This window comes from Gracilinanus agilis, chromosome 1, assembly GCF_016433145.1.
Source record: "Gracilinanus agilis isolate LMUSP501 chromosome 1, AgileGrace, whole genome shotgun sequence".
NCBI classification, from domain to species: Eukaryota; Metazoa; Chordata; class Mammalia; order Didelphimorphia; family Didelphidae; genus Gracilinanus; species Gracilinanus agilis.
Window position 1 is genome coordinate 645,569,038 of NC_058130.1, and position 18,762 is coordinate 645,587,799.

General features: G+C 34.1%; 1 protein-coding gene across 1 annotated transcript in view; it reads right to left on the reverse strand.

The window, feature by feature from the left end:
* The window catches only part of LRP12 (LDL receptor related protein 12), a 105,052-nt gene that overhangs the window by 20,093 nt on the left and 66,197 nt on the right, over positions 1 to 18,762 (reverse strand). Inside the window, exon 3 of the mRNA XM_044684032.1 lies at positions 2,586 to 2,721. Coding sequence (XP_044539967.1) covers positions 2,586 to 2,721 — 136 coding nt within the window. The remainder of the gene's footprint in view (positions 1 to 2,585; positions 2,722 to 18,762) is intronic.

An 18,762-nucleotide genomic window follows, 5' to 3' on the forward strand; every position in this document is an offset into this window, starting at 1 on the left:
CTGGTGGAGTTGTGAATTGATCCAACCATTCTGGATGGCAATTTGGAACATGCCCAAACGGATTTAAAAGACTACCTGCCTTTTAACCAGCCATACCACGGCTGGGTTTATACCCCAAAAAGATAATGGGGAAAAATATGTGTACAAAAATATTTATAGCCATGCTCTTTGTGGTGGCAAAAAATTGGAAAATGAGGGGATGCCCTTTGATTGGCAATGGCTAAACAAATTGTGGTATCCAATAGTGAGGGAATACTATTGTGCTGAAAGGAATAATGAACTGGAGGAATTTCATGTGAATTAGAACGACCTCCAGGAATTTATGCAGAGCGAAAGAAGAACCAGGAGAACACTGTACGCAGAGACTGATATACTGTGGTAAAACAGAATGTAATGGACTTCTGTACTAGCAGCATTGCAATGACCCAGGACAATTCTGAGGGACTTATGAGAAAGAACGCTATCTACATCCAGAGACTGCATGATTGGGGATGTAGACTCTAAGTGATCACCCTAATACAAATATTAATAATATGGAAATAGGTCTTGATCAATGACACATGTAAAACCCAGTGGAATTGCTCATTGGCTATGAGAGGAGGGTAGAGAAAGAATATGAATCATGTAACTATGGGAAAACACCCTTAAATAAATAAACTTAAAGTAAAGTTAATAATAATAAATATTTATTCATTATCACTTCATTTAATTAATTTACAATTTTTATTTTAAATATTTATATTAATATAAATTTGATTTATATTAATCATAGAAATATTATACAAACCACACCACCACATAAATATATAAATACTATGTAATAATTGAATATATTTATTAAATTATGATTTAATTTATAAAAAGTGATTATTATATATAAGTATTATGTAACATAATAATGAAAAATAAATAAAATAATAATTAAAATAGAATAAAAAATAATAATAAAATAAAGTTAATAATAATAAAAAATAAACTTTTAAAAAAATCACAAGAAAGTGTCCAAATGCACAAAATCATGTCTTTAGATAATGGGGCATTCCCATCAATGTTTCAGGCCAAACGATCATTCATTTTTTATATTTAGGGAGAGGGAGAGCACTCAATTTTTTTCATGTATTCTTGACATTGTTTCCTTAAACATTCTTAATTTGGGGGCTTCCTTTCCTTTGTATTTTCTTCAAATACATTATGTTGAAATTTTCTCTTAAATTAACTTTTCTAAAATTTTGTCCATTTTCCTGGAATCCTAAAGTTACTTTCCCCAAGACTGTCTTCCACATTTAGATTTAAACTATTATCCAAAAGAGAATTTAAAAAAAAAAAGCAGATAAGGTCCTTTATATACAAAAATACAGCAGTTCTTTCAGAGGTGGCAAATAAACCTGGAAACTAAGAGGCTGTTCAACATCTGAGGAATGGCTGAATAAGTTGTGGCAAACAAATGTGATGGAATACCACTATACTGTAAAAAATGATTTCCAAAAGACTTAGGGAAAAAAAGATTTGGAAAGACTTAAATGAACTGATGTAGTGTAAGCAAAATCAAAGCAATTACAATACCAATAGTATAAAAATGACCAATTTTAATGACTTTAATAAACTGACAATAAAATGAGTAGAACCAAGAGAACAATTCAAACTATGATAACACTGTAAAAACAAATGACTTTGAAAGTTTAAGAACTATGATCAATATGATGACCATTCATAGTAAGAGAAGTGATGAATGTAGGATGAAATCATAAATACACTTATACACTCCTATATCCATTTTGCATACTACCACTAAGGGAATTTGTTTTTGTTTGGTTTGAGGGTTTAAAGGGGGGGGGGGGACAGAGAGAGAGAGAGACAGAGAGAGAGAGAGAAAGAGAGAGAGAGAGAGAGAGAGAGAGAGAGAGAGAGAGAGAGAATGAGAATGATCTATTATTAGTTTTACTTGTTTTTCTTTTGTTGTAAGAGACCCATCATGAAGTAAGTATAATCTATAAGGGCATGAAATGCAAAAACCATACCAAAAAAACTAAAAGGGACCTGCCCCATTCTTACCCCTTGAAAAAAAGAAGAGAAAAAGATTTCTATAGTGCTTTGTGAGTAATGGAACTTTCAATCCATGCTGAAATGAATATTTATTGAAAGAAAAATGAAAATATCTTATAAGTTAGTTAATTCAATGAGTTAGGACCCTCTTAATGAGAATAAATGAACCCATTGTTGATGAATCATTTTGCAATTTTATTACCCTCTCTGCCCCCCCTTCTAGCTGTCTTACATATGAGGGCCTGTGGCCACAAGGCAACTAGAGAGTCTGGATAGCTTAATACAAATTTTTCATCAAAATAATTTCCTATATTCATTGCATGTGCTAATGGAGGTTAGTTGAAAATATTATCTTTTTGTATAAAGGGCAATTCACATTATCAGTACTGGATGAATGAAAAATGACTGAACAGTACTGGTATGTATAATTTTTAAAAGTAAAAGTAGCCAATGCTATTATATTATTAAATGTTGGTCAGGGAAATTTGGGAATGAAATGTACAATAGAAGTTATATATTAATATGTAAAGCATCAAAATTACCTTATAGTAATGATTTCCCCTGGGTTTGCCCGTATATACCAGCTACAGTTGATTCTGGCAGGATATTCAAAAGGCCACCCAGGGCTTGTGATTATCCCACTTGGTCCTCTAATTTGTTCTGGAGTCTCTCCACAAGCTGAAAAATATTGAAAACAATCATAACTGATTATATTTTAAAATTGTATTTAAATGATCAGAATTTACATTTTTTAAATCTTTGGGTATCAATCTGTAAAAAAGTAAAGCACTAATAATGAAAATCCATCTTTCACCCTTTGACCCAGCAAGCAATAACACTACTTAGTCTATATCACAAAAAGACACATGACAAAAAAAAGGCTATCCACAACCATAGGAAAAACTGATGGAGTCTTAGTGCAGAATATACCATTTTTCATTTTATTTCCTTCATGAGTTTTTTTTTCCTTTTTTAAGTGTCATATCTTCTTTTACAACATGACCAACATAAAAATATATATTACGTGATAGCAAATATATAACCAATATCATAATACCTGCTATCTCAGAAAATGGGAAGGAAAGGAAGAGAGAAAACATGGATTGCAAATGGCAAAAAACAATTATTAAAACATTTTATCTACATGTAATCCAGAAAAGAAAACTATAATTTGAAAATGTAAAAAAATCAATTTTTCAAAAAATTATTAAATCTTAAGAGCTCAAAAAGACAGAAAGCACCTAGTTCAAGCTCTATCTGACACATGAATCCTTTCTTTGATACATGACAGTCAATACCTATTTTAATAGAAAATTCAAAATAAAACAAAGCAACCTATTCCGTTCTGGAAAAAATAACTGCCTCTTGATGTCCATCTAGTCCTAATTCTCCATTTTGTTAAGCAGGTTTAGTGCCTTCAATTAATCATGCCATGGTTTCTAATTCATCATCATTTTTGCTGCCTTTACCTGGGCATGGCTTAATTTGTCAATATTGCTGCTAAAACATGGAACCAAGAATTGAACATAGTATTTCAGATATAGTCTAGGTGGTACAGAATATGGTGAATTTATTGCCTCCCTTTTTCTAGACACTATATTAATGCAAACTAATGTCATATTAACTTTTTTTGGGTAGCTATACAACAGTGGTAATTAATATACATGACAATACAGAGAAGGAAAAACTTTAACAAAATGATGTAAAGTATAAGTCTGGGCAGGAAAAAAAACCCTATACATTACCTACAACAATATAAATGCAAAGAACAACCACAACAAAAGAAGAAAAACCAAAAGTTTTGAAACTGCAAATGATCTTTGCATCAAGGAAAAGATACTTCCCTCTGTTCCTTTGAAAAGAGCATCTACAGTGGGGCAGCTGGATGGCTCAGTGGATTGAGAGCCAGGCCTAGAGATGGGAGGTCCTAGGTGCAAATCTGGCCTCAGACACTTCCCAGCTGTGTGACCCTGGGCAAGTCACTTGACTCCCACTACCTGCCCTTACCACTCTTCTGCCTTGGAACCAATACACAGTATTGACTCCAAGACGGAAAGTAAGGGTTTAAAAACAAAGAAAGAAAGAAAAGAGCATCCACAATCATGGAACACTGTATACAGTGTCAGATTTTTTTTAATGTGTTGATATTATTTTTCTCCTCTTTTTCTTTCTTTTTTAAACTCTGTTATAAGGGACAGATTTCTGAGAGGGGGGAAAAGAGGAAAATACAGGGGGAAATATTAGCCAAGATATCAATAAAAACCTATCACAAAAAATCTTACTGCTTAGACTTCTGTGTATATATATGATCTAATCCAGCTGCTCTTCCACTCTTTGTTTTCTTTGGAACCAATTCTATTTCCATATAAAGTCCCAAAAGGCCTATGATATTAGAATCTGAATGTAGTGGTTCCAATGTTATTGACAGAAGAATGAGTTTACTACAAAAAAACTTTGTAGATATTTATTTTTTTGGACTACCGATTTCTTTCTGGTATCATCCTTAAATGCCCTCAGGTTGAATGTGCTTAGACAGGTTTTACTCCAAGATTTCTGTAAATTTGGTTTTCTCTCCAATGCTTCTTGTTGTTTCAAGACGTTATACTATTCCTAATCTTCCAGCATCTGACTCTAAGAGTTTAGATTCTAAACTAGTGTTATTCTTGGTTGTCATAGCTCTCTGTGTGGCAAGGAGATCAAGGAGTTTTCTGGCTAAAACAATTCCTATGCACTTTTGTCCTCAAAGAGACAAATCTGTATCAATTTAAACAATCGGTGTTGATGTCTGCTGTCCTATTTTTTCAGGGGCAACAGAAATCAACAGATTGTTGAAATAAAAGGTTAGATATATTCCATATTGTTATCTTATTTTGATTTTTTTTTTAATTTGGCATCGATTTTTATCTTTGTTCTACAAGCCAATGTTCTTAGAACAGATAGATCACTGATTTGGAAAAGATAATCTGTTAAAATGCAATGATTTTCTTAATATTATTTAATGACTGTCGTGGTTAGGACCTCTTAATTCTCTTTATAAGGAAGGTATTTTTAAATACATATTTTAAATACTTTTTATGAACTTAAAATTCCTTGTATACACTTAAAAACAAATTATTGCTTTTATATTTAATCTATATTTCCCATTATATCCCTCTTCTTTTCTTCCTAGACCCACCCCTTATAACAGACAAGAGCATTTAAAAAGAGGAAAAAACTCAGTAAAAAATCTGATGTGATATACAATGCTCTCCAATCTCTGCAGAGCTAAAGGGGGAGGTATATTTTCATATTTTTCCTTTATTTTCCTTATTGTAATATGAAACTGATTGTTCTACCTTCTTCAAGTCTCTCCCCCTCCAATCCATCCTCTATTCAGTCACCAATATGACTTTCCAAAAGTCATCTGATTCAAAACTGAACTCATTTTCTTTCTCCTTAAACTCTACCCTCCTTCCTAACATCCCTCTTACTCTAGAAGGCACTACCATCTTCCCCATCATTCAGGCTCACGACCTAGGTGGTCCTCAACTCTTCATTCTCATTTCATTTTGACATCTTAGTTGCCAAGTTTTGTCATTTCTATCTTTCCAACATCTTGCACATTCTTTTCTTTACTTGAACATTGCCAAGACTCAGGTGTAGACCATCCTCATCTCATACTTAGGACTACTGCAATTGTCTGCTGGTCTTTCTGCTTTAAGACTTTTCCTATGACATCTTCCATTTGATTATCAAATTGATCTGAAATTAAGTCTGACCATAATATACCAATAACTCAATCAACTCCAGTGGCTCCCTATTACCTCTAGGATCAATTATAAAATTATCAGTTTGGCTTTTAATGCCCTCTCTAACACGGCTCCTTCCTACCTTTGGCCTTTTTACACCTTATGCCCTGCCATGTTCTCTGTGATACAGTACAATTGGCCTTCCTATTCCTAGTATTAGACATTCCATTTCCCAACCCCAGCCATTTTTATTTGCTGTCTGCCATGTCTAGAAGTCTCTACACCTCTTCATCTTCACTTCACTTCCCTGGCTTCCTTCAAGTCTCAGTTAAAGTTGCATGTCCTTCAAGAAGCCTTTTCCATCCTCTCCTAATGCTAGTGCCTTTCCTCTGTTCATTATTTCCAATTTATCCTGTATCTATATATTTTTGGGAAATAGATTTTTTGGCATATGTTGTCCAACTCTCTTAATCCCTTGAGACCAAGGGCTGTATTTTGCTTTCCCTTGTAACCACAGTGCTTAAGATAGATTGGGTGCTTGATACATGTTAATTTATTGATTCACAGATAACTAACTAGTGTATTAGTGAGGGATTACCTTTCCAGAACCCCTCCAACACTGATTTTTTCCATCTTGCCTATTGTTATTCTTATTTGAATTTCTCTTATTATTAGTATGTGGAGCATTCTTTTATAATCTGTTAATAATCTATAATTATTTTGAGAAGTGGTTGTTCGTATCTTTTACCACTTTAACCTTTAATCCCCAGGGAAAGCCTATACATCAAGGCTGTATATCAAATCTTAGCAAAGGTATGACACAAAGCTTTTTTTTTTCCTTTTCTTATCTTAGATACACACACACACACACACACACACACACACACACACACACATACATATATATATATATATATATATAGGACTTAAAATTTCATGTAATCAAAATTATCTGCTAAATTTTGGTAATTCTCCTATCTCTTGTTTAAGAATTAAGACTTTAACACCCCCTCCCCGCCACTGCTATGAAAAGATATGATCTGTTTATTTCCTAAATTTTCTGTGGTGCAATCTTTAATATTCAGTCTATGTGATGCTGGTTGAAGTCTAATTTATGCCATACTGCTTTTCAGTTTTACTAGTAGTTCTTATCAAACTGGGTCTTCATTTCTAGGTATTACAGGTTTTTGGTTTAGCTCTATTATTTTTCATCCTTCCTTCTCTAGTCTGCTTTATTGATTATATATATATATATATTTTTAGCATGGAAATGTTGCAATTTAGTTCCACAAATACCTTGATTACTTTGTAAGGGGATCTGAGCTCTACTGTTTAGGTCTGCTTCCCTAACTTCACCTCTCCTATTTCTTTAAATTCTTGCTTTCATATCCTCCCTGACAGATCCATACTTTTCTGTTATTTTTAAATCTGAAAAAAAAATCTAGAGACATATAGTAATTTATTTCATTATGCATTCTTTTTCTTCATAGTTGTAGTTATATCTTTCTTGAGTTTTTATTGGGGAAAAACAGTGGTTGCAAGTTGAAACATATGCTGTGTTTCTTTGTTTTTGTTTTTTTAATTTCCTTTTCTCAAGAACGTTTCAAATGCCTTTCTTCTGTTGAACATCCATCTTTTTGTTTTTCCATTCATGATTAGGTTCAGGTTTGTTGGGTATGTCATTATAGTTCCAGGGCTAGAGCTAATGATCAGTTGTGGTATGAAGGAGAATCACTCATAGTTGGATTTAGTTTCTTTTGAAAGTATAAAAAAGATCGCTTTTTCAAAGTAGTATCATGTATCCATAACAGAGAGCATGGAAACATTTAGGAGAGGATTTGATTTACTGAACCATGTAATATACATGTATATATACCTTACATTTTCCCTTAAAATATTTTCTCAAAAATATTGTTGATATATTCATTCCAGTGATGTTATCATAAAAAGTTAATTAAAACATCTTTATGATGCAATTATCTCTTCCTTTTTTCATCTTCATTACTATCTCCTACCAGAAAATGTTATAGTATTACAACCATGCAAGATCTTAAGTAAAAGAAACTTTAAAGATCATTTAATCATTTTAAAACTTATTTTAAATTAAATCATTTTAAATTCAATTTAAGTTTCCTCCTTTAGAAAACAAACTGAAGGGCAGAGATTTTAAATCACATACCAAGATAACAAAGAATACCAAATAACAAAGACAGGATTCAAATATAAACCCTATGATCACAAATCTTATTATCACGGTGGCTTCCAGTTTTTCATCTATAAAATGAAGAAGTTGGACCAAATGGCCTTTGACATACCTTCTATCTCTAGATTTGTGATCTTATGAATTAATTTTTTTCTATGAAACAGAATTAAAATTTGTCCTCTGAGATTTAAGGATGGTATAGAAATTGTTATTTGAGAATGAGGCTAAGAAAAACAGGAAGTTTATTGGTATTATCTAAAAAGAACCCACTCTACAACATGAAGTTTTTAGTCTTAATTTCTTAGAAGTCCTATAGGTGGCACTCTGTATTAAGAAATAAAGATTGTCACTTGGTATTAGGAATAATTTATTTCCATATTACTGTACAAGGAGATAAGGCACAATGGTAAGTGGGATGTAGTTAATTCTAAGATTTGCTTTTTTATAAAAAATCTTGGATCATTTATACTGTATTTCCCAAAATAAGCATATAACTATATTTTAAAATGATACGAATTCAGATTTCAAGATAAAAATCACTACATTCTAAAGTTTTTCTTTCATCATAGATGAATATATACATTAACTTAATTTTGCATATTTGTAACATGTCTGAGGCCGGGATTTATTCTAGATTTTGTCTAGAGATGACAAATTGTGTATGCAAAATATATATCATATTGAATTAATACAAATAATAATGGTGTATGAAATAGAAATGCACACCATTCTTTATGTACCTTAAAAAGAAATGGAAAAAATTAATTCAAAAATCAAAGAAATCAAGTGTAACAATTTCTTTTTTTTGCAGGGTAAAGACTGGGCCTATTTACCTAAATAAATTCTATTCTCATGAATTGGAATTAGTGAAATTACTAGGAAAATAATATGAAATCATTAAGACAAAGAAGTCTGTTTTGGGTCATATGAAATGATATGACTTTAAATATTTAGATATTGAATCTATATCTACACCCAGGACACATAGATGCTACAGTGGAGAGAGTACTAAGTTTTTCCTGAGTTAAAATCTGGCCTCTCCAGTCACTTCACCCTGTTTATCTCAGTTCCTCATCTGAAAATAAGCTAAAGGAAAGAAATGGCAATCACTCCAGTATCTTTGCCAAGAAAATCCCAAATGGAATCAGTCAGACACAACTGAAATGACTGATGTACAACATAAATATCTACCTAATAGTGTGCCTCACCAATTTACTAATATACTAATCTCTATCAAAGGCCATCTAGTTCAAACTCCTTATTTTTGTCAGAGTTTAAGTGATTTGTTCAAGGTCACCCAGGTAAAAAATGTCAGATGAGCCTAGAACCCAGTTCCTTTTTCCTAAGCCAGTGTTCTTTCTACTGTATCAGTGCCATGTTTAATGATCTGATTATTATCAAATGAAAAGTTTGCTCATTAAAAGTTATTTGCTACTTCCATGAAGAATATCCAATACAGGGGGCAGCTGGGTGGCTCCGTGGATTGAGAGTCAGGCCTAGAGACGGGAGGTCCTTGGTTCAAATCTGGCCTCAGACACTTCCCAGCTATGTGATCCTGGGCAAGTCACTTGACCCCCACTGTCTAGCTCTTACTGCTCTTTTGCCTTAGAACCAATACACAGTAGTGATGCAAAGATGGACTGTAAGGGCGCTTAAAAAGAATATCCAATACAAAGTCCAAATGGAAAAGGGAATTCCCTCTAGTTGGTGAGCTCCTCCAGATGATGTTTGAAGATGGCATTACTTTGATCATATTAAGAACAAAAAAACTACTGAGTCTTGAAACATAATACCTCTCAAAATATTTTAACCTGAGAATTTACACAAGAAAAATTAAGTAGATGAAGAACGTATATTGTCTTGACTAGACGATGCAGTTGGACAGAAAGTCCATTGAACTGGTCTATTACAACATTGGACAGATAATGAACAGGCCTCGGAAACAAATAAAAGAGATCAAGCTGGACTGTGTTTAGGAAACTAGAGAGGACTCTCCCTGATCATAAGAGTTTATACCTACAACAGAAAACTTTATTTTTAACAATAATCTTATGTGGAGAGACAGCATGACAAATTACAATCAGGAAATCCTGCCTCTGTTGTTTACTATCTGTTTAACATAGACAAGTCACTCCACTTCAAGGTGAGTAATTTTTTGTGACTTATAAATGATTGAGGGGTTAATATACATTGGTTAAAAAGAAAATTAGGATTTCCAAAATCCCTTTAAATTCCATGAGATATTCTCCAGAGGTAATATGACCTACAGCCATGATCATGTATCTGAAAAAGGAAAACAGCAGGTCAACCAAAGCGGAATGAAAAGAAACACAATGTTCATAGGTTATAGCAAATTATCAATATTCAAGGGGTTATGAAAAAGATATCAAAGAAATTTTTACCTGGAAAAGGATGGCTGTCAACAATAAGCAAAAGATAGCTAGCTCACATACTACATTGATCCATACAGAAAAGCTCCGGAAAGTTAAATGGCACTAAGGATGATTTACAGTAGAATATGGACCAAAGTCTCACAGAATAAAAAGACATAGATAAGTTGCCTAGAACACCATGAAAACATAGATGCAATAAAGTATTCAGTAAACAGGCTTACAAAGTTTGCCTCTTTAACAATTCAAGGATAGATTCTCTAGTTCTAATATTTTGAGATTTGGTTACGAAGTTCATGGTTACTTAAACCACTCCCTTCATAATTTTGTAGACTCTGATCATATTCCTACCAGGCTTTTGTCTTTCCATATTGAAAAGTTCTAATCTTTTCAATCTGTCTCCTTATGATAGACTTTCCTTACAGCAAATGCTGTTGATATTTAATAGTGTAATAATATTTAGACCTTTCCTTGATTCTGTATTTTGATGGAACTTTTTTGCCTAAAAATGGACATATGAGAGTTCTAAATCTGATAACATATTTTATAGTGATTGATATCCATAGATCATTGTTATAATCAACACATTTTTCAAATGCCTATTTTGTACACTGATTTCTACATTATATACTTTAAACACAATTTACTTATTTTGGCAATTATGAGGTATTGTTACACTTTACAAATGAAGAAACAATAGGTCAGAGAGGTACAAGAAGTTGCTCAAACTTTCACGATTAATAATAATTAATAAATCAAGACTCCGTCCCCTGATCTCTTCATTTTATTTTTTATTCAAAGATACTTTATTTTCCCAATTATATGTAATAACAATTTTCAACATATGAATTGCAAAATTATATCTAAATTGTCTCTCCACCTCCTTTCTCTTCCCCCCTTCCTGGAGATGTAAGCAATTTGATCTGGCTCATATGTGTATTATGAAGCAAAACATATTTCCATATTGGTCATTATTGTAAGAGAATGCTCATATAAAACCAAAACCCCAAAACAAAACTATAAATAAACTAACATGAAAAATAATCTACTTTGATCTTCCAAAATGCAGTTTTTTTTTTCTCTGGAGGTGAGTAGTATTCTTCGTTATAAGTCCTTCGGAATTGTCCTGGATCATTTTATTACTTAGAGTAGATAAGTCTTTCACAGTTGATCATCAAACAATATTGCTTTGGGTGTGTACTATTATATATAGTGTGCATGTAATGTTCTCCTGGATCTGTTTATTTCACTCTTCATTAGTTCATAGAGATCTTTGCAACTTTTCCTGAAATCATCCTGCTCATCATTTCTTATAACACAATAGTATTCCATCACCATCATAAACCACAATTCTGAGCCCAAACTTTTCAGACTATGGGATTCTAAACCTAGGTTTGTTTTAACTACCATATCATTATAAGCTAACATAAAAACTATTCCTCAGTACCATATTCACAATAAACTGGGATATTAACTAGGTAGAGAATGAATGGATATTATAAAATTGCAGTATTTAACAGAACTCTGAACGTTAAGACAATTTTACATTTATATACTCTGTAATCTATACTTGATGGATAGATTTAAACTATAACAGTGAATAAGGAATGGAAAAGTGTTAAAAAAAGAAAGTAAAAAGAAAAAGTTATTGGGGGCAGCTGGGTAGCTCAGTGGATTGAGAGTCAGGCCTAGAGACGGGAGGTCCTAGGTTCAAATCTGGCCTCAGACACTTCCCAGCTGGGTGACCCTGGGCAAGTCACTTGACCCCCACTGCCTACCCTTACCACTCTTTCTGCCTTGGAGCCAATACACAGTATTGACTCCAAGACAGAAGGTAAGGGTTTAAAAAAAAAAAAAAAAGTTACATATTGTAGGAAAAAGTATGAGTAGTTATTAGAAACTGTGCTACAGGTTCTTGTTCAGTAGCACCAGTGCTTATAGAAATGTTCACATCATCACCCCCCCCCCTTTTAAAATTCCAAATAGTTTCTAGTTGTTTGATTTTTCTTAGGATTAAAGAATATAGGAAGTAGGAAGAGTTGCAGAAAGTTAAAGGGACATTCCGTAGTAGAACAGTTCAGCTATAGACATTAAGAGCTTCAGCCTTCCTATTTCCCAGCCAATCTACAGTTTTAATTTTGATAGTAATTTGGCAAGTGAGAATTGCTTTGGAAATAGCACACAATATGATATATTTTAAGATTAAAGAGTGACTATTAACCTGACTAAGAAATAAAGAAAACAAAAGTAATAAAATCCATAAACCTTATGTTGGGCTATAGCTAGCAGGGGACAGAAATAGCTTTATTAATATAGTACCTATTACTGTAACAAGGGATAGTTCCAGATGGCACTGATCATTTAAGACACTATTCCAAGGGGTAGAGAAAAGATTTCAAGAGTTTCTATTATACCCAACTTCCTCAGGTAGCTAGGATAATTTCACACAAAATTGGGGTCAGCCTGTACTTGGTGACATACACTTCAATGTTTGCACAAACATATGAGAATAAATATGATTTATTTTTTAAACATTTACCTTTAGTCTTAGAATCAATACAAAGTATTGGTTCCAAGGCAAAAGAATGATAAAGGCTAGGCAAATGTGGTTAGGTGACTTGCCCAAGGACATATAGCAAGGGAGTGTCTAAGGTCACATTTGAATCCAGAACCTGCAATCTCTATGCCTTGCTCTCAATCCACTGAGCCACCTAGCTGCCCCAACTATAATATCTTTGAAGTTCTTTGAAAATCTTTAAGTTCTATATAAATGTTAGGCATTATTATTGTTAGAGAATGTGACTTAAGGAGTACTATGTCACATTCTTTAAAACTTTTCTCATCAGGCTGTCTTAATCAAAAATGAATTACTGGTAAATAAAAGGAATTTGGGGCCCAGAGGAACTCTCTCTACCAGAAGTCCTCTGTTAAAATGCAAGTTGTTTTGATTTGTTTTGTTTTATCTGAAAGAGGTAACAAGATGACTAGCCTTGGAGCTACTATATATATCATGAAAGACCAGATTAAACCTAAATTAAATCCAATGTTCATTAAACCTCAAACCACAAATTATATAGAAAAGTCAGTCAACACGCATTTTGTTAAATATTTACTATGTGCCAGGCATCATTCTAAGTACAAAGAATATAAACTTTAAAGCAAAATAGTCCCTTCTCACAAGGAGCTTACATTCTAAAAGGAGAGAAAACACATTGGATGTTTCAGTTGCAAGTCATAATGAAAAGAATTCTTGGGGCCCTGTGGCAAAGTAGGTGGCAATGTGCCTTTTAAAATATTATCAACTGGGGGCAGCTGGGTAGCTCAGTGGAGTGAGAGTCAGGCCTGGAGACAGGAGGTCCTAGGTTCAAACCCGGCCTCAGCCACTTCCCAGCTGTGTGACCCTGGGCAAGTCACTTGACCCCCATTGCCCACCCTTACCAATCTTCCACCTATGAGACAATAAACCGAAGTACAAGGGTTTAAAAAAAAAATATTATCAACTGACAAAACCATATCTATTTCTATACCACTTGAAAATGCCAAGGTCTTTAGTTATGAGAATTCTTTTCTAAGTCTTCAAAAACTAGATGCTAAAGAGGAAGAATTCTGATTTGTACATATTTAGCTTAACATGTTAATTTTAAGATATCTGAAAGGCTTGTCACTCCTCTACTCAACTCCAATCAACTCCCTATACCCTCCAGAACAAAATACAAAATCTTGTTTCACATTCAAATCATTTAGTAACCTAGCTTCCTCCTACCTTTCCAATATTGTTACATCTTACTCATGGACATAAACTTTTTAATCTAATAATGCTAACATCCTGGCTTGTTTCAGGAACAAGACACTCCATTTCTTGGCTCTGATCACCTGGCCCAAATTCTCATTTTACAGTTAAAGAAACTGAGGTTTAGAGAGGTGATATTATTTGTCCAAGATTAGGCAGCTATTAAGTGATAGAGCTAGAATATGAACCCAGGTCTTCTGATGCACAATCTAAAACTTTTTCTACTGCACCACAAAAATGTTCTCCCAGAGATAGTATTTCGAACACTACTGGTGACCTTTGAGGAACCAAACTTGCAGGTGACTCAAAGAGCAATAGTGAGATACGTGATGGATAAAAGTAGTTTGCAGCATATTTCCAATTATGACTAAATACAAGAAATGGTGTATGGTCAACAGAGTATTGTGCAAGCCTGTGATTTGATCACTTTAGTTAACATTTCTTTACCAACTTAGTGCAAATTGCAGAGTAAATTCTGAGGCACAAAAGATTAAGTGACTTGTCCAGGGTTACAGAACTAGTTGATAAATGCACTGCCAGAGCTCAGTGTTTGGGAAGCTCCAAAGGCAAGTGTGGGAGAGAAAGGGTATTAGGCTGCTTAAGAAACTAAATGAATACAGAGACATTGTGCTGACCTCACTGTCAAAAGCTTTTAAAACCTGTTTAGTATACCATTTTAAAAAATATTTTACTGAGAAATCATGAGGCACAAGCTCACCTGGAGGACAGGACCTTCCTGAATGGTGTACACACATCAAAGAAGGCACTGGGCTCCATGAGCATAACAGAATTGCAATAGCTCAAAAGAAATGTGAGATGTGCAAATTAAGAATCATTTCCATGGCAAATGTCCCTACAGACTATTTGTGCTTGACCTACGGTAGAGCATTTAAAGCTCATATTGGTCTAATCAGTCAGTCAAATATGCTATACATAGTCCATGACATGGTGATGTTATTTTGGCCTTCTTTGAGTATGATGTATAATAACCATATTAAATACCAATCTCTCTAATTAGGGACTGTGCCATGTGCTTTTCAGAAATATCATCTCATTTCATCTTTATAAAAACCTTGAGAGGTATGTGCTGTTATTACCTTTATTTTATAGTTGAGGAAACGGAGGCACACCTAGGTTAAATGATTTGCCCAGGGTCACACAGCTAGTCTGAAGAATATGAACTCAGGTCTTCTAGTCTCCATCTCCAGTGTCACCAAAAGCCTCTCAATATTTAGCACAATGCCTGGCATATCACAAGCACTTAATAAATTCTTCTTGACGTAACTGATCTTCAGTTTCCTTGGTCAGATTATCACCCATGTCTTGCCTGCTATGCTTTTTCTTGGGCCCTCTTTTCTCTATACTTTCTTTTTCTCTCTACTAAATTTACTCAGTAATGTTATTAGCTTCCATGGATTCAACTATCACAGCTAGGCACAGATGACTCCTAACTATCCCCCATCTCATTCTCTCAGGCTCTTGTTCTATACTATAATGGTACTTACACCCACATATTTCAGAGATAACTCAAAACCTAACATGTCCATTATCTTTCCTCCAAAAGCTACCCTATTTAGTCTTCCCTGTTTCTACCAAGTTTATCATCATTCTTTTAGCTATCCAGGTTCACAATTCAGTCTTCTCTGACTCCTCAGTTTCCCTCATTTCGTACATCCAATCAGTTGCTAAGTTTTGTCAATTCTTCTTTCAAATGTCTTTTAAATATCCATTTCTTTCATAAGCCACTGACATCTTTCAGAGTCTCTGTGTCAACTTTTCCCTAAACTAGTATAAAAGGTTCCTTCTTATTCCCCTTCTGTCCCAATCTCTCCCTTCTCCAAACTACTCTCCACACAGCTGTCAAACTGATACCTTTAAAGCATGAGTAGGATCATGTTACTCTCTTGTTCAAGAAGCTTCAGTATTTCTCTATTCTGTGAAATACAGAATACAAGTGCCTGTCTGGTATTAGAGCTCTGCACCATCTGGCTACAATCTAATTTTCTAGATCAACTTCATATTACTCATTCTCATACCTACCACTTTCTAGCAAAAATGATCTACATGATACTCCCAGCATATAACATTCCATCTTCTTCCTTTGTGTCTTTGTACTGGCTGTTTGCTTCATTTTCACCTCAGATTCACCTTCAAATCTCAGCTTATGTGCTACTCCTCTAAGAGTTCTTTCCTAGTCTTCCTAGTTGTTGTGTTCTCCCTTTATTTGGAACATAAATGTACTTTGTATTTACTCATCTGTGTTCCTGTGGTCAGGGGTTAGTTTTGGACTTTGTGACTCTGGTGCTTAACTTTGTGAGTGGCACATAGTAGGTATTTAATAAATACTTTACTAAATTGAATGGTAGATTAAGATGGATAAAGATAAGCACATTAACAATAATATCTTTTCACACAAAAATAGAATAAAAGATATTAAGAATATATATGACTCAAAAAAAGATGAACTAATAATAAAGGAAAAATGAAGAGAAAAAGATGAATACATTGGAGTGCTACACTCTAAACACTCAAATTATTAAAAGAAAAAGAGGAAGACATCTATAATGTTGAGTGGATAATCAATGATAGATTCACAGTGGATTTATTTATTTGTTTGTTTTTATCCCTTAACTTCTGTGTATTGGCTCCTTGGTGGAAGAGTGGTAAGGTTGGGCAATGGGATTGCAAGTGACTTGCCCAGTGTCTGAGGCCTCCTGTCTCTAGGCCTGACTCTCAATCCACTGAGCTACCCAGCTGCCCCCTCATAGTGGATTTAGAACATGTCCACAAAAAGTAAAGAATGAGAAGGCTTTGAGAATGGATAGGGAATAAACAAATCAATGAAATCACAGTTCTATCAAAATGAAATATCCTTGAAAACTTTTTATGACATTCTTTAAAGAGACTAGAAAACTGGACTCCTTTGTAAAAAGTGTTTTGTCACTACTTCCTAATAATCTCACTATTGTCTCCTCATAAAACACAGAATTTGAGAGCAACCATGTACAAGTTAAAGATAAGATAGAACAGGATAAGAAATCTGAGGTTATATTCTCCTATTCTTTAGACTCTTTTCATGGACTATACTATATTCAGAATCATTCCCCTCTTGCCCTTATTTGATCTCATAGGACTCAAATATTCTCTGTGGAAAGTAGGAAATTTGTAAACAGAATATTCACCATTTAATTTCAACACTCCCTACTTCAGCACAGATAATAAAGAGTTGACTATAAGTAAGATTATTAAAACTGATCATGCACAGAAAGAAAAAAAACATTTTAACTGAGGAGCACATGAAAATAAAAAGTAAACTGAGTTCATGAGATATATGCAATGTTAGATTTGTCTAATTTTGAAATTAATATAAAACATAAAAATGTATTTAATAAACACAGAAAACATTTAAGAATATACTTTAATTCATAATATAATGAGTTTAAAGGTTACAGACAGAGAAGTAGGGTAGGAAGAGCAATAAGAAGGAAAAGAAAAGATATCATCTGACACAAACAGAAGAAGTGTAAGAGGGAAATTTAGGGTATTTTATAGGTATATATAAAACGTGGCCGCCAGGAATCAACAGTTCAGATTGATTCCATAATTAAATCAGACCCAAGTCAGCATCGGGTTGAGATAAGTTTATTTACAATCAGGAAGGTAAAAAATATAGGAATAAAGAGAAAGGGAGAGGCTAGTCCAGGCCTGGTCAGGCCTGGACGAGAGAGAAGGTTAAAAGGCTAAATAAATGAAGCTGCAAGCCACAAGGCCTAACAGCCAGATAGGCTGGTGCCTGCTTAGGCAGAGTTTAGAAGAGGCCTAGGTAGGCCAAGGAAGTCAGCCTAACTTACCCACATGACAATACAGAGTAGAAGCTGTCTGTGGCCTCAGGAGATCCTTCAGCACCGAGTTTGAAGAGGGAACTGCCTCAACAGGAAGTAACTAACATACTTAAAGAGATAGTGTCCTTCCTCACTTCTCATGGGTCCACCTCTAATTCAAATGGACAAATGGCAGTCTCTACATTGATTTGGACTGCCCAAAGGGCAATCCCTTGTTCTTGATTTGTTACTTGTTGTCACATGTGGGTAACTCTACTCCCCTCCAAGCTAAGCAAGGTGAGGGTGACTTAATTTTTATGCCTAGGATGGGTAGATTTTTGACTATGAATGGGCTAGAGTTAATTCCATTTACACAGAAGGTGAAGAAGAACAGAATTTCAATGAATAGCCAGTAGAAGTCACAAACAACAAAAGACCTAAATTTCAACAAGTATTGAAAAGTCACAGAATTTAAAGCAAGAGGGGATATCTTAGAAATTCTTTTGTCAACACACCATTTGGCAGATAAGGAAACTGAAGTAAAAAGAGGAAGGATAAATACAGGGTTATGCAGATAGTATCAAAGTAGATTTGAATCTAGTTCCCTAGGATTCTCTATCACTTTCACTGCTTTCCCAAGGCCACTGTTCTAGCAAATACAGAGATTGTGTCATGCTTGTGTTTCTGTTATTGGTAATCATTACATTACATATGCATGTGTTAAAATAAAAATTCTCCTGCTGTGGAGGGAAAGTGAAGTGACCAAAGGAAAAAAGCTTCTATGCTT